The sequence below is a fragment of the Salvelinus fontinalis genome, chromosome 30 (assembly GCF_029448725.1).
Source record: "Salvelinus fontinalis isolate EN_2023a chromosome 30, ASM2944872v1, whole genome shotgun sequence".
Lineage (NCBI taxonomy): Eukaryota > Metazoa > Chordata > Actinopteri > Salmoniformes > Salmonidae > Salvelinus > Salvelinus fontinalis.
This window is the reverse complement of record NC_074694.1, coordinates 25,414,557-25,430,727: the sequence shown is the minus strand read 5'-3', so window position 1 is coordinate 25,430,727 and position 16,171 is coordinate 25,414,557. Positions and strand designations below refer to the sequence as shown.

General features: G+C 42.1%; 1 protein-coding gene across 10 annotated transcripts in view; it reads left to right on the top strand.

The window, feature by feature from the left end:
* sdk2b (sidekick cell adhesion molecule 2b) overlaps positions 1–16,171 on the top strand; it is a 506,291-nt gene that overhangs the window by 427,556 nt on the left and 62,564 nt on the right. For all 10 annotated transcript variants that reach the window (XM_055890147.1, XM_055890151.1, XM_055890145.1 and 7 more), the window contains exons 6-13: positions 2,085–2,196; positions 2,520–2,710; positions 4,605–4,688; positions 4,945–5,139; positions 6,107–6,223; positions 10,557–10,724; positions 10,940–11,042; positions 13,131–13,307. In XM_055890147.1, the coding sequence (XP_055746122.1) occupies positions 2,085–2,196; positions 2,520–2,710; positions 4,605–4,688; positions 4,945–5,139; positions 6,107–6,223; positions 10,557–10,724; positions 10,940–11,042; positions 13,131–13,307 (1,147 nt within the window). The remainder of the gene's footprint in view (positions 1–2,084; positions 2,197–2,519; positions 2,711–4,604; positions 4,689–4,944; positions 5,140–6,106; positions 6,224–10,556; positions 10,725–10,939; positions 11,043–13,130; positions 13,308–16,171) is intronic.

Here is a 16,171-nt window from a genome sequence, read left to right as displayed (position 1 = left end):
AAAACACACACTGATCACTGTTTGAGCCTGTTGTGTTCTCTCTTTCATTCTCTCTCTCTCCCTCTCTCTCTCAATTCAATTTCAATTCAATTTAAGGGCTTTATGGGCATGGGAAACATATGTTAACATTGCCAAAGCAAGTGAAATAGATAATAAACAAAAGTGAAATAAACAATAAAACATTTACAATAAACTTTACACTTACAAAAGTTCCAAAAGAATAAAGACATTTCAATGTCATATTATATCTACATACAGTGTTGTAATGATGTGCAAATAAACATAAATATGGGTTGTATTTACAATGGTCTTTGTTCTTTGCTGGTTGCCCTTTTCTTGTGGCAACAGATCACAAATCTTGCTGCTGTGATGGCACACTGTGGTATTTCACCCAATAGATATGGGAGTTTATCAAAATGGGATTTGTTTTCAAATTCTTTGTGGGGCTCTGTGGGAAATCTGAGGGAAATATGTGTCTCTAATATGGTCATACATAGTGCAGCTCAGTTTCCACCTAATTTTGTGGGCAGTGTGCACATAGCCTGTCTTCTCTTGAGAAGGTCCTGGCAACTGGACCTTTTTTGGAACACCATTATTTTTGTCTTACTGAGATTTACTGTCAGGGCCCAGGTCTGACAGAATCTGTGCAGAAGATCAAGGTGCTGCTGTAGGCCTTCCTTGGTTGGGGACAGAAGCACCAGATCATCAGCAAACAGTAGACATTTGACTTCAGATTCTAGTAGGGTGAGGCCAGGTCCTGCAGACTGCTCTAGTGCCTGCGTCAATTCGTTGATATATATGTTGAAGAGGGTGGGGCTTAAGCTGCACCCCTGTCTCACCCCACGGCCCTGTGGAAAGAAATGTGTGTGTTTTCTGCCAATTTTACCCACACACTTGTTGTTTGTGTACATGGATTTTATATTGTCGTATATTTTTCTCCCAACACCACTTTAAATCAATTTGTATAAAGCAGGCCCTCATGCCAAATTGAGTCGAAAGCTTTTTGAAATCAACAAAGCATGAAAAGACTTTGCCTTTGTTTTGGTTTGTTTGTTTGTCAATTAGGGTGTGCAGGGTGAATACGTGGTCTGTCGTACAGTAATTTGGTAAAAAGCTATTTGACATTTGCTCAGTACATTGTTTTCACTGAGGAAATGTGTCTCTTTCTCTCTCTCTCCCTCTCTCGCTCTCTCTCAATTCAATTACATTTAATTTGCTTTATTGGGATGAGGTAACAATGTACATGTTGCCAAAGCTTACTTTGGAAATGTACAATATTAACATAATGAATAATAATAATCGGTATTGTCAATGGGACAACAGTAACAACAATAACCAAGGGTAAAAATAACCATACATTGAACAAGAACAATAAGCATAGAGGACATGTGCTGGTTGGTTGGTCTGTCAGACACTGTCCCTCATCTTATGGCAGGCAGCAATGTAGTGCGCTGCCAACCCACAGCTCTCTGGTTCCTCCCCCAACAGGACGGGTGGCCTATCCTCATCAGAGAGGTCTTTGAAACCTTGAATAAGGGTTTCAAATTTGGGGAAATGACACTCAAACCTTTCCTCTACAGGGTGCCAGGTTTTCCTGTGTCTACCCTTCTCAATGGCAAGGCTTTGCTCACTGAGCCTGTACTTTGTCAAGGTTTTTCTAAGGTTTTGATCAGTAACCATGGTCAAAAAGTTTTCCACGGTGTACTGTCAATTTAGGGCCAGATAGCACTGCATTTTGCTTTGTGCTTGTGTTTCCCAATAAGTAATGTAGTTTTGTTTTGACTGTGTTGTAATTTGGTTTGATCTGATTGATTGGATGTTCTGGTCCTGAGGCTTGAGTGTGTTAGTAGAACAGGTTTGTGAACTCAACCCCAGGACCAGCTGGATGAGGGGACTCTTTTCATTGCTTAACTCTTGATATTGCAGGGCTTGGTAGTGATATGAGAGGGGGTCACTGTATTTTAGATGTTTCCAAAACTTAATTGCTTTTTTTTGAGTTTTTATTATTAGTGGATATTTACCTAAGTAATTATAGTGTGTGCAGTACTCTATATATTTCTCTTTCTCTCCCTCCCTCTCTCCAGATGTGGGTGGTCCTGCTGACCCTATCGCCCCCACCATAATCATCCCCCCCAGGAACACCAGTGTAGTGTCAGGCACTTCTGAAGTCACCATGGAGTGTGTCGCCAACGCCAGGTAAATCCATGCTTCCCCACTCTCTAGTCTCAAATCTGTCATCATCTGTTGTCTTCCTGCCAGACTGATTGGTTTTGATGGATCATTTTTTGAGAAGCCAATTTTTTTATACAAAAGTGTAATGAGTGATTAAGGAGTCAAATACTAATCTGCCTGTGTTTGTTCTGTAAATATTCTGTAAATATATTTGTGTCTTTTCAATATCATGACTCTCTCTCTCTCTCTATCTCTCTCTCTCTCACACTCACTCACTCACTCACTCACTCACTCACTCACTCACTCACTCACTCACTCTGTCTCTCTCTCTCTCACTTCCGTCCCAGACCCCTGATCAAACTCAGCATCACATGGAGGAAGAACAGGGTTCTGGTCACCAGTGGTCTGAGTGACTTCAACCGCAGACTGACCATTATCAGCCCTGTGGTCAGTGACTCAGGGTTCTATGAGTGTGAGGTGGTCCTCCGCAGCAGCAGTGTGCCTTCTGTCAACGCTGGGGCCTACCTACATGTTCAAGGTAAGAATATATCTGGGGCCTACCTACATGTTCAAGGTATGAATATATCTGGGGCCTACCTACATGTTCAAGCTATGAACATATCTGGGGCCTACCTACATGTTCAAGGTATGAATATATCTGGGGCCTACCTACATGTTCAAGGTATGAATATATCTGGGGCCTACCTAAATGTTCAAGGTAATAATATATCTGGGGCCTACCTACATGTTCAAGGTAATAATATATCTGGGGGCTACCTACATGTTCAAGGTAATAATATATCTGGGGCCTACCTACATGTTCAAGGTAATAATATATCTGGGACCTACCTACATGTTCAAGGTATGAATATATCTGGGGCCTACCTACATGTTCAAGGTATGAATATATCTGGGGCCTACCTACATGTTCAAGGTATGAATATATCTGGGGCCTACCTACATGTTCAAGGTATGAATATATCTGGGGCCTACCTACATGTTCAAGGTAATAATATATCTGGGGCCTACCTACATGTTCAAGGTAATAATATATCTGGGGGCTACCTACATGTTCAAGGTAATAATATATCTGGGGCCTACCTACATGTTCAAGGTAATAATATATCTGGGGCCTACCTACATGTTCAAGGTATGAATATATCTGGGGCCTACCTACATGTTCAAGGTATGAATATATCTGGGGCCTACCTACATGTTCAAGGTATGAATATATCTGGGGCCTACCTACATGTTCAAGGTATGAATATATCTGGGGCCTACCTGCATGTTCAAGGTATGAATATATCTGGGTCCTACCTACATGTTCAAGGTATGAATATATCTGGGGCCTACCTACATGTTCAAGGTATGAATATATCTGGGGCCTACCTACATGTTCAAGGTAAGAATATATCTGGGGCCTACCTACATGTTCAAGGTATGAATATATCTGGGGCCTACCTACATGTTCAAGGTATGAATATATCTGGGGCCTACCTACATGTTCAAGGTAAGAATATATCTGGGGCCTACCTACATGTTCAAGGTATGAATATATCTGGGGCCTACCTACATGTTCAAGGTATGAATATATCTGGGGCCTACCTACATGTTCAAGGTATGAATATATCTGGGGCCTACCTACATGTTCAAGGTATGAATATATCTGGGGCCTACCTACATGTTCAAGGTAAGAATATATCTGGGGCCTACCTACATGTTCAAGGTAAGAATATATCTGGGGCCTACCTACATGTTCAAGGTATGAATATATCTGGGGCCTACCTACATGTTCAAGGTAAGAATATATCTGGGGCCTACCTACATGTTCAAGGTATGAATATATCTGGGGCCTACCTACATGTTCAAGGTATGAATATATCTGGGGCCTACCTACATGTTCAAGGTATGAATATACTGTATATGGGACCTAGGCCTACCTACATGTTCAAGGTATGAATATATCTGGGGCCTACCTACATGTTCAAGGTAAGAATATATATGGGGCCTACCTACATGTTCAAGGTAAGAATATATGTGGGGCATACCTACATGTTCAAGGTATGAATATATCTGGGGCCTACCTGCATGTTCAAGGTATGAATATATATGAGTCCTACCTACATGTTCAAGGTATGAATATATCTGGGGCCTACCTACATGTTCAAGGTATGAATATATCTGGGGCCTACCTACATGTTCAAGGTAAGACTCTGTGGCCTCTCAGGGGCCTATTTACATGTACAGGGTGAGAATCTGGGGCAATCTTACATGTTCAAGGTATGCATTAGTTTAGTTTGATCTGTGTTCATGAATTTACAATCCACACTGATTCTGAATGGCCAAATCATATCTTGAGAAACATGTGTTTTGCGTAAATCATGCAAATGTGTGAGACTTTTAGTGGATGACCATATCTCTCTCTCCTTCAGAGCCTCCCCAGTTTGTGAAGGAACCAGAGAAACACATCACTGCTGAGATGGAGAAAGTGGTGGATATCCCCTGCCAGGCACGAGGTGAGACGTGCACATTTCTGGGTATCTGTGTGTATGCATATGGTTTCATATGTGTCCATATGGACGCACATGTATGAGTTCAGAGCATGATCACATGTGTATCTGTCTGTGTCTATGTTTGTGCATTTCTGTCCCCACATATCCACATATCCAGGTATGTGTGTGTTTGATTATATATCCCCACATATCCACATATACAGGACAAAAGTGTGTTGACCACTTTTCCAGTATATAACCACCTCTCTCCTTCCTCTAGGTGTGCCTCAGCCAGACATTGTGTGGTATAAGGACGCGGTGCCCATCAGTCCGGTGAAGACCCCCAGGTACAGGGTGTTGGTGGGGGGCAGTCTGCAGGTCAATGGCCTTCTGCCCGACGACACAGGAATGTTCCAGTGTTTCGCCCGGAACCTAGCTGGAGAGGTGCAGACCAACACCTACCTGGCTGTCACTAGTGAGTCTCCATGCTGTTCTTTTTATTCTGTCTTTTTACTCACGTCTTACTCCTCGCGCTACCTTTACTCATTCATTTGACATACTTCCTACGTTGATGTGTACCACTTATTTGAACCCTGTTATCAGAATGAATGAATCGTTCTGTTAGTACACCCCTCCCTCTCTCTACCTGAAGCACCGTCCTCTTATCTGTCTCAGCCTACCTGGTTTATTGCTGCTCTCCCTAGCCCTCCCTGTTCTCTATACCACTCCCTTCTCTTTCTCTAACTCTCTTTCTTTACCTTCCTCTCTTCCTCTCTCTCTCTGTCAGTTCTGCGAGTGGCATGTTCTGATGTCATCTTCTAAGACTTTGATTAATTGCCTGTTGTGAACAGGGGGGGAGAAGGCTTTGTCGCCCTGTGTTTTCCCTTTTCCTTCACTGCCTTCCTCTCTCTCTTTTGCGCTCTCTCTCTTTCTTTCTGGGTTGTGAGTGGATGGTATGAAGGGAATGAAAAGTGGGTGACTGCTGTGTTGATCCTGGGAGTGTTAGAGCTACAAAGCGCTCGCTGAACACAGATCCAGGACAGAGAAAAGGTCTGTCTCAGACAGCCATTAATGTCTGGAGGGGTTTGATGAGTTCCTATTGAAGACAACTTCTTTCCCTCACCTCTCTGTAACCCTCTGCCTGCCTTTGTACTTCCAATCAATGTGTGTGAATGGGTGTGTGTGTGTGTGTGCGTGTGCGTGCCCGTGTACATGTGTGTGTTTGTCTGTTTTTTTTCAACAACAAAAAATGACATGCACCGTACCTTCTCTTTCATCAGTATGTGTTGTCTGTGTATTCTCTAACCTGCTCTCTCTCCGTCTCTCGTGTGTGTGTGTGTGTGTGTGTGTGTGTGTGTGTGTGTGTGTGTGTGTGTGTGTGTGTGTGTGTGTGTGTGTGTGTGTGTGTGTGTGTGTGCACGTACGTGCTTGTATCCCCTCAGGCATCGCCCCTAATATCACAGCTGGGCCATCCGACAGTACAGTGATTGACGGCATGTCAATCATCCTCCACTGTGAAACATCAGGAGCTCCCAGACCGGCCATCACCTGGCAGAAAGGTCAGACTCTCTCCACTGCACCCCTCCACCAGGCACACACTGTGTCATAGGGGAGAAGCAGACATTCACAATATGTTCTTTCCATTATGATTGAATAATGGACTTAACCAGAACGGAGCAGTCCAATCATAACATTACTCAACTATCTGCAAAAGGCTGGATGAATCCACAGTATCTCCCATGGTACCAGTCTATCTAGCTAATGCAGACGAATACCAGCCATTAGTTTATTACGTTTTTTATTTAACCTGTCTAGGATCAGCGTGGCGCTAGCGGCACACCCCCCCCCCCCCCACTGAAAAACCAGTGCCGCGAAATTCAAAAAAAATATTTTTTTAAAATATTTAACTTTCACACATTAAAGTCCAATACAGCTAATGAAAGACACAGATCTTGTGAATCCAGTCAACATGTCCGATTTTTAAAATGTTTTACAGGGAAGACACAATATGTAAAGATGTACATCTATTACCTAAAAACACATTAGCATAATCCACCATCTTTTATTTGTCCACCAACACCAGTAGCCATCACCAATTCGGCTAAACTAAGATATTTATAGCCCCTAACCAACAAAAAAACTCATCAGATGACAGTCTGATAACATATTTATGGTATGGGATAGGTTTTGTTAGAAAAAAGTGCATATTTCAGGTAGATGGCATAGGTTACAATTGCACCCACCGTCACAAATGGAATAGAAAAACTACTTAGAGCAACGTGTTTACCTACTTACTAATCATCAAACATTTCGTAAAAATACACAGCATACACGAATCGAAAGACACAGATCCTGTGAATACAGACAATATTTCAGATTTTCTAAGTGTCTTACAGCGAAAACACAATAAATCGTTATATTAGCATAGCACATAGCACATAGCAGCCCAGCATTGATTCTAGCCAAAGTGAGCGATAAAAGTCATCATCGCCAAAAGATATTAATTTTTTCACTAACCTTCTCAGAATTCTTCCGATGACACTCCTGTAACATCATATTACACATTCCATATAGAGTTTGATCGCAAATGTTTATATTTAGCCACCAAAATCATGGTTAGACAATGTGAAATGTAGACAAGCTGGTAAAGAAAAAGTCCTTGCGCCACTTAGACAGTGATCTACTCTTATACATAAATACTCATAAACGTGACTAAAAAATATAGGGTGGACAGGGATTGATAGACAATTTAATTCTTAATACAATTGCGGAATAACATTTTTTAATTTATCCTTACTTTTCAATACAGTTTGCGCCTAGCGAAGCTACGTCATAAAACATGGCGTCCTAAGCCACTAAAATGTTTCGACAGAAACACGATTTATCATAATAAAAATGTCCTACCTTGAGCTGTTCTTCCATCAGTATCTTGGGCAAAGGATCCTTTCTTGGGAGAAATCGTCTTTTGGTGGAAAGCTGTCCTCTTGCCATGTGGAAATGTCAACTGCGTTCGGGATGAACTGAAAAGCGTGCCCAACTTTTCACATCGTTGCAAAAATAAATGTCCCAAAATCGCACTAAACGGATATAAATTGCTATAAAACGCTTTAAATTAACTACCTTATGATGTTTTTAACTCCTATAACGAGTGAAAAGATGACCGGAGAAATATAACAGGCTAAACTAACGCTTGGAACAGGAGCGGGTCGGTGTCCAGCACGCGCGTTACGCAGCAAGGAAAGACTTGCTAGCTACAGGGTTTTTTGATTTATAGGGCCTGTGAACGCGCAATCGACCCCATTGGAATCGTCATCACGTAAAGGCATCCAGGGGAAGACGTAAGAAGTGTCCGTATAGTCATAGCAATATCAGTGCCGTTTTAACTGACTTCAGAACAGTGGCCAACATTTCTGAAATCTGAATCCATGTCAGGGAAATTGCTGTAGAATGGGCTCTGTTCCACTTAGAGACAAAATTTCAACTCCTAAAGAAACTATAGACTGTTTTCTATCCAATAATAATAATAATATGCATATTGTACGATCAAGGATTTTGTGGGAAGCCGTTTCAAAAATTACCCAAATTAGCATAAATAGTCTAAACAGCGCCCCCATCCCCAACAGGTTAACCTTTATTTAAGCAGAGAGTCATATTTTTTATATTTTTTTATTTCACCTTTATTTAACCAGGTAGGCCAGTTGAGAACAAGTTCTCATTTACAACTGCGACCTGGCCAAGATAAAGCAAAGCAGTGCGACACAAACAACAGCACAGTTACTCATGGAATAAACAAACATACAGTCAATAATACAATAGAAAAAGTATATATACAGTGTGTGCAAATGAGGTAGGATAAGGGAGGTAAGGCAATAAATAGGCCATAGTGGCAAAATAACTACAATATAGCAATTAAACACTGGAGTGATAAATGCGCAGAAGATGAGTGTGCAAGTAGAGATACTGGGGTGCAAAGGAGCAAAATAAATTAAATAAATAACAGTATGGGGATGTGGTAGTTGGATGGGCTATTTACAGATGGGCTATGTACAGTTGCAGTGATCTGTGAGCTGCTCTGACCGCTGGTGCTTAAAGCTAGTGAGGGAAATATGAGTCTCCAGCTTCAGTGATTTTTGCAGTTCGTTCCAGTCATTGGCAGCAGAGAACTGGAAGGAAAGGCGGCCGAAGCAGGAATTGGCTTTGGGGGTGACCAGTGAAATATATCTGCTGGAGCACGTGCTACGAGTGGGTGCTGCTATGGTGACCAGTGAGCTGAGATAAGGCGGGGCTTTACCTAGCAGAGACTTATAGATGACCTGGAGCCAGTGGGTTTAGCGACGAATATGAAGCGAGGGCCAGCCAACGAGAGCATACAGGTCGCAGTGGTGGGTCGTATATGGGGCTTTGGTGACAAAATAGATGGCACTGTGATAGACTGCATCCAATTTGCTGAGTATAGTGTTGGAGGCTATTTTGTAAATGACATCGCCAAAGTCGAGGATCGGTAGGTTAGTCAGTTTTACGAGGGTATGTTTGCCAGCATGAGTGTAGGATGCTTTTATGCGAAATAGGAAGCCGATTCTAGATTTAATTTTGGATTGGAGATGCTTAAAGATATACTTCTCCTTAATGCAACCGCTGAGTCATATTTCAAAAAAGCTTTACGGAAAAAGCACACCATGCAATAATCTGAGTACAGCGCTGAGGCACCAAAACAAGCCATACAGATACCCGCCATGTTGTGGAGTCAACAGAAGTCAGAAATAGCATTATTATATTCACTTACCTTTGATTATCTTCATCGGAATGCACTCCCAGGAATCCCAGTTCCACAATAAATGTTTGTTTTGTTCGATAAAGTCCATCATTTATGTCCAAATACCTCCTTTTTGTTTCAGTTTAGTTCACAAAATACAAATTCACGAGGAGCAGGCACTTAGTCCAGACGAAAAGTCAAAAAGTTCCATTACAGTTTGTAGAAACAAATATAATATATAATCAATCTTTAGGATGTTTTTATCATAACTCTTCAATAATATTCTAACCGGACAATTCCTTTGTCTTTAGAAATGAAAAGGAACAGAGCTCACTCTCACGGCCGCATGCATGACTTAGCTCATGGCATTCTGCCAGACCTCTTCGTCAAACAGCTCTTATTCGCTCCCCCTTCACAGTAGAAGCCTGAAACAAGGTTCTAAAGACTGTTGACATCTAGTGGAAGCCTTAGGAAGTTTAATCGGACCAAATTTACACTGTATCTTGGATAGGCAAAGACTTGAAAACCTACAAACCTCACATTTCCCACTTCCTTGTTGGATTTTTTCTCAGGTTTTTGTCTGCTATATGAGTTCTGTTATACTCACAGACATCATTCAAACAGTTTTAGAAACTTCAGCGTGTTTTCTATCCAAATCTAATAATATGCATATTGTAGCTTCTGGGCCTGAGTAACAGGCAGTTTACTCTGTGCACCTTATTCATACAAGCTACTCAATACTGCCCCCCAGCCATAAGAAATTAATGTGAGTCTGGAAGGAGAGTTTACAGTCTAACCAGACACCTAGGTATTTGTAGTTGTCCACAGATTCTAAGTCAGAACCGTCCAGAGTAGTGATGCTAGACGGGCAGGTGTGGGCAGCGATATTGAGCCGCAGGTCTCTTTTGCAAATTAACATTGAATACGAAATTAAATCAATAAATAGTAACACTCAATCAATCAATCAGTTACCACAAACAGTTTCCCCAGCTTCCCCTACATTTTTCCAACCCATCAAGACATCAGAGGTCAGTTACAAAAACACATATGAGTGTCCGAAATTAACTGTGTTTCTCTCTCTCTCTCTCTTTCTCTCTCTCTCTCTCTTTCTCACTCTCTCTCTCTCTCTCTACCCCCAGGTGAGCGTGTCCTGGCCAGTGGTTCTGTCCAGCTGCCCAGGTTCACCCTGCTGGAGTCAGGCAGCCTGCTCATCTCTCCTTCCCACTTATCAGACGCTGGCACCTATACCTGCATGGCCAGCAACTCCCGGGGCATAGACGAGGCTGCTGCTGACCTGTTGGTGTGGGGTGAGTGTGTGTGTGTGTGTGTAGGTGGGAGGAGGGAGTGTCTTGTGCACTGCGTCGGTCCCTGGGTGAGACTCGCTAAATCTTGCACATTTTGATGATGTCACATAGCAGACTATTATCTGATTGGTTGATGGACTTGATCCAGGGACAACATGTGCCACTTGGCGAAATCAGAACATGTGTATTCATGCATCCACTCTCTCTCTCCCCTATAGCTCGTACACGTATCAACACCCCCCCTCAGGACCAGAGTGTCATCAAAGGCACCAAGGCCACCATGACCTGTGGAGTTACACACGACCCCAGTGTCACCGTTAGGTAGGAGATCACACACACACACCAATCACGATGTACAGTGACACAAACGCACACACACAACGCACCCACACACATCCACCAACCAACCCACCCACCGACCAACACACAAACAGAGAGAGAGACACACATAGAAACACAGAACAGTGCTGAGCGATTAACCAAAATGTTGCTTATTTTTCAGTTTTTAAACAACTCGTTGACAACATCGTTCAATTATTTCTCTAAAGATAAATCTGTGCGATATAGTAGGGAGATGTAGTTTCCAAGAGGCTAATATTCTACATAGTTTAGCTCAAAATTACAATGTGTTTTGCATTATTAACTACAATGACCATTTTCAATTGCGCGCCTACTTGTCCGGTCTGTGTGTTCCTTAGGCCTCTGCTACGTTAGGTTAGTGTCAGGCAGACTCTGAGAGAAGAGACAGAAGAATGTGTGATCCAAAGGCATAGAAAGCTGTTGTTTCGAGGTATCTCTACCTGAAAATACATGATCTAAGTGATTGATAGTTGGTATTCAGCATCCATAAAAGTATGCATTATTTACTTTGAAGAACTACTAAAATAGTGATTTTGTCAGACATTTTTTAAACCAAAATTGAAAACTGATAATTTTTTTAATAATCAAACCGAAACCAAACTAACCTTAAAAAAGCACTAATCGCTCAGCATTAACACACAGACACACACGTACACTTTTCTCCAACCTTACATACAACAGCACACACTAACAATGCACAAAATGACAAGGTCACAGAGGCCCGAGCCTACACCTGCTGTGCATGTTAAGAAGCAACACACATACAGCACCTTCCCACCGGTCCTACAATAACACCACAGTCTAAAGCTATTGAGCTGTGTGATGTAGGACACTAATACAAAGTATAGTCAAGTTCAATAGCTGTCAGTATTCAGATCTCGCTCTCGACCTCTCTCTATGCCTTGATGAGTGTGTGTGTGTGTGTGTGTGTGTGTGTGTGTGTGTGTGTGTGTGTGTGTGTGTGTGTGTGTGTGTGTGTGTGTGTGTGTGTGTGTGTGTGTGTGTGTGTGTGTGTGTGTGTGTGTGTGTGTGTGTGTGTGTGTGTGCGTGCGTGTGTGTGTGTGCGCTTTGCATTTGAGCAGATCATTTGTGATGTGTTTGAATCAGTCTTTTGATATGCTAGTGTCAGAGACAGTGTTTTCCTGCCCGGTATCCTGCTGTTGTGCTTGGCTACAATCATAAAGTGGGAGAGATGAAAGGAGCCTATAATAGCCCTGGACTTGCCTTTTAATGAAGAGCGAACCGTCATGGGGATTCTTCTGATTTTTCTGACACACACACACACACACACACACACAGCAGCAAGTAGTACCCCACTTTGTGTGTGTGTGTGTGTGTGTGTGTGTGTGTGTGTGTGTGTGTGTGTGTGTGTGTGTGTGTGTGTGTGTGTGTGTGTGTGTGTGTGTGTGTGTGTGTGTGTGTGTGTGTGTGTGTGTGTGTGTGTGTGTGTGTGTGTGTGTGCGTGTGCGAATGTGTCCGTGTGTGGATGTGTGTGTATGTAGCAGAGAGAGAGTGTGCAAGAGGGAAAATATTTATTGACGCTTTGGAACCACACACTTCAAACTGGCACAAAGTCGTTCAGATAATCTTAAATTGTATACGTACACTACATGGCCATAAGTATGTGGACACCCCTTCAAATTAGTGGGTTCAGCTGTTTCAGTCACACCCGTTGCTGACAGGTGTATAAAATCGAGCACACCGACATGCAATCTCCATAGACAAACATTGGTAGTAGAATGGCCCGTACTGAAGAGCTCAGTGACTTTCAACGTGGCACCGTCATAAGATGCCACCTTTCAACAAGTCAGTTCATCAAATTTCTGCCCTGCTAGAGCTTTCCTGGTCAACTGTAAGTGCTGTTATTGTGAAGTGGAAACTTCTAGAGCAACAACTGCTTAGCCGCGTAGTGGTACGCCACACAAGCTCACAGAACATGACCGCCGAGTGCTGAAGCATGTAGCAGCTGTCCACATACTTTTCCCGTTATTTTCAGTATAGTTGACCAATGGTAACTAACATCCAAACAAACTGTGTGTTATACTGTAGGTATGTTTGGGAAAAGGAGGGATCGGTCATCAACGCCCAGTCTATCCCCCGTATCCGTCTGGACCCTGATGGTACCCTTCACATCTCCCAGACCTGGTCAGGTGACATCGGGACCTACACCTGCAGGGTCACCTCCGTAGGGGGCAACGACTCACGCAGCGCACACCTCCGAGTCAGGTAACACCATCGACATATCTCGCTCTCCCTCTCTTGTTTTCTCTCTCTCTCTTTCATGCTCATCCTGTGGTGAACAAGAGATGCTGTTTTTTTCTATGTTATCCTCGTTATGGCCTTTTTGAAATTCTCTCAAAATATCTTGTTCTCTTTTTAGCACAAGCACGCACGGATGCAAAAACAATTCTGTTTTCTCACCTTCAACATTTTCAAACTTTCTGACTTTTTGCACACCTTACCTTCATTTTCCACCTCTGACTCATTTTCAGACTCTGAAGACAGTGAAATTTGGCACCTCTCCTGTCTCCTGTCTCTCACCTGTTTCACCCCGCTCCTGTCCAGTAGGCAGTAGCGGTGCGTGATATATTGTTTTATCACAAAACCGGAATTCAACCCCTGACCAGTGAAGTCCACAAAGCATATTGCATCTACAGTAACAGACAGTTACATGACCTACAGCATGGTCAAGCAAGTTAATGTTTCCGACATTTTCGGACCACTTAACAACTATTGATTTAGAACCACAGAGAGTTACAGCAAGTCACAAAGAAAACAGGAGCTGCCTCCACTATTCCAGCATCATTTTAACTTCAACATTTCATCATCAAATCACCGCTGCTTAGTCTAATACAGTGACAACTAAAGATACCAAAAACAATTTAGTCCAATCAACTTAGGCTAAGTATAATGTGACTATCCATGGTTCTAATTTGTGTGTGTGTGTGTGTGTGTGTGTGTGTGTTTGTGTGTGTGTGTGTGTGTATGTGTGTGTGTGTGTGTGTGTGTGTGTGTGTGTGTGCGTGCGTGCGTGCGTGCGTGCGTGCGTTCGTTCGTTCGTGCAAGTAGAAAAACATGTTAACTCTCACTAATGCCATCCTCCTCTCTTTCATGTTGACAAAACGGTCTATCACTATTTTGTTGTCCTAGGCTACCTGGGTAAAATGCTTGCTCGCTAGCCTAACTTCCATTCATGGATAACGTTAGCTAGTTAACATTAGCCTTCTACATCTAGCTACATATTGAACTTCCATCCTCTCAGTCCAGGGGCACAACAATGTATAAATTAATGATTGAATCTGAATCGCCATTACAATCATTGGCCAGCACAGAGAATGAAGTAACACCAAATCCCAATCTCCATCCATGGCTAATTTAGGAAAGGGATCATTTTAACTAGCTGGCTAGCTAGCCACCGGAGGACAACAACACATCGAGATGCAACAATTCAAGTTTTTCTGTCAATGACGTATGCTCTCAATGTGATTTGATAAGAGCCCAAATCCAAGCTGGCTTCCCTTGACACTTTTTTTTGGTGCGCCAGGACCATTCACAGTTGAGCTAACTCAGTTTAGCTCAGTTTAGCTCAATGCTGATTGGCAATTTTTTTTATATTTTTTTTTATCAAGGGAGGCCAAATGCTCGCTGGCTTCCCTTGCCATCAATGCTACGGGCTAGAGGTCGACCGATTATGATTTTTCAATGCCGATACCGATTATTGGAGGACCAAAAAAAAGCAGATACCGATTAATTGGCCGATTTTTATTTATTTATTTATTTGTAATAATGACAATTACAACAATACTGAATGAACACTTTTATTTTAACTTAATATAATACATCAATAAAATCAATTTCGCCTCAAATAAATAATGAAACATTCAATTTGGTTTAAATAATGCAAAAACAAAGTTTTGGAGAAGAAAGTAAAAGTGCAATATGTGCCATGTAAAAAAGCTAACGTTTAAGTTCCTTGCTCAGAACATGAGAACATATGAAAGCAGGTGGTTCCTTTTAACATGAGTCTTCAATATTCCCAGGTAAGAAGTTTTAGGTTGTATTTATTATAGGAATTATAGGACTATTTCTCTCTATACCATTTGTATTCCATATACCTTTGACTATTGGATGTTCTTATAGGCACTTTAGTATTGTCAGTGTAACAGTATAGCTTCCGTCCCTCTCCTCGCCCCTACCTGGGCTCAAACCAGGAACACATCGAAAACAGCCACCCTCGAAGCATCGTTATCCATTGACCCACAAATGCCGCAGCCCTTGCAGAGTAAGGGGAACAACTACTTCAAGGTCTAAGAGCGATTGCCGTCACCGATTGAAATGCTATTAGCGCGCACCCCGCTAACTAGCTAGCCATTTCACATCGGTTACACCAGCCTAATCTCGGGAGTTGATAGGCTTGAAGTCATAAACAGCTCAATGCTTGAAGCACAATGAAGAGCTGCTGGCAAATGCACGAAAGTGCTGTTTGAATGAATGCTTACGAGCCTGCTGCTGCCTACCACCGCTCAGTCAGACTGCTCTATCAAATATCAAATCATAGACTTAATTATAACATAAAAACACATAGAAATACGAGCCTTATGTCATTAATATGGTCAAATCCGGAAACTATCATTTCGAAAACAAAATGTTAATTCTTTCAGTGAAATACGGAACCGTTCCGTATTATATCTAACGGGTGGCATCCCTAAGTCTAAATATTGCTGTTACATTTTACAACCTTCAATGTTATGTCATAATTATGTACAATTCTGGCAAATTAATTACGGTCTTTGTTAGGAATCAATGGTCGCAACAGTTCGCTACGAGCCAGGCGGCCCAAACTGCTGCATATACCCTGACTGCTTGCACGGAACGCAAGAGAAGTGACACAATTTCCCTAGTTAAAAGAAAGTAATGTTAGCAGGCAATATTAACTAAATATGCAGGTTTAAAAATATATACTTGTGTATTGATTTTAAAGAAAGGCATTGATGTTTATGGTTAGGTACACATTGGTGCAATGACAGTGCTTTTATTCACGAATGCGCTTGTTAAATCACCCGTTTGGAGAAGTAGGCTGTGATTCGATG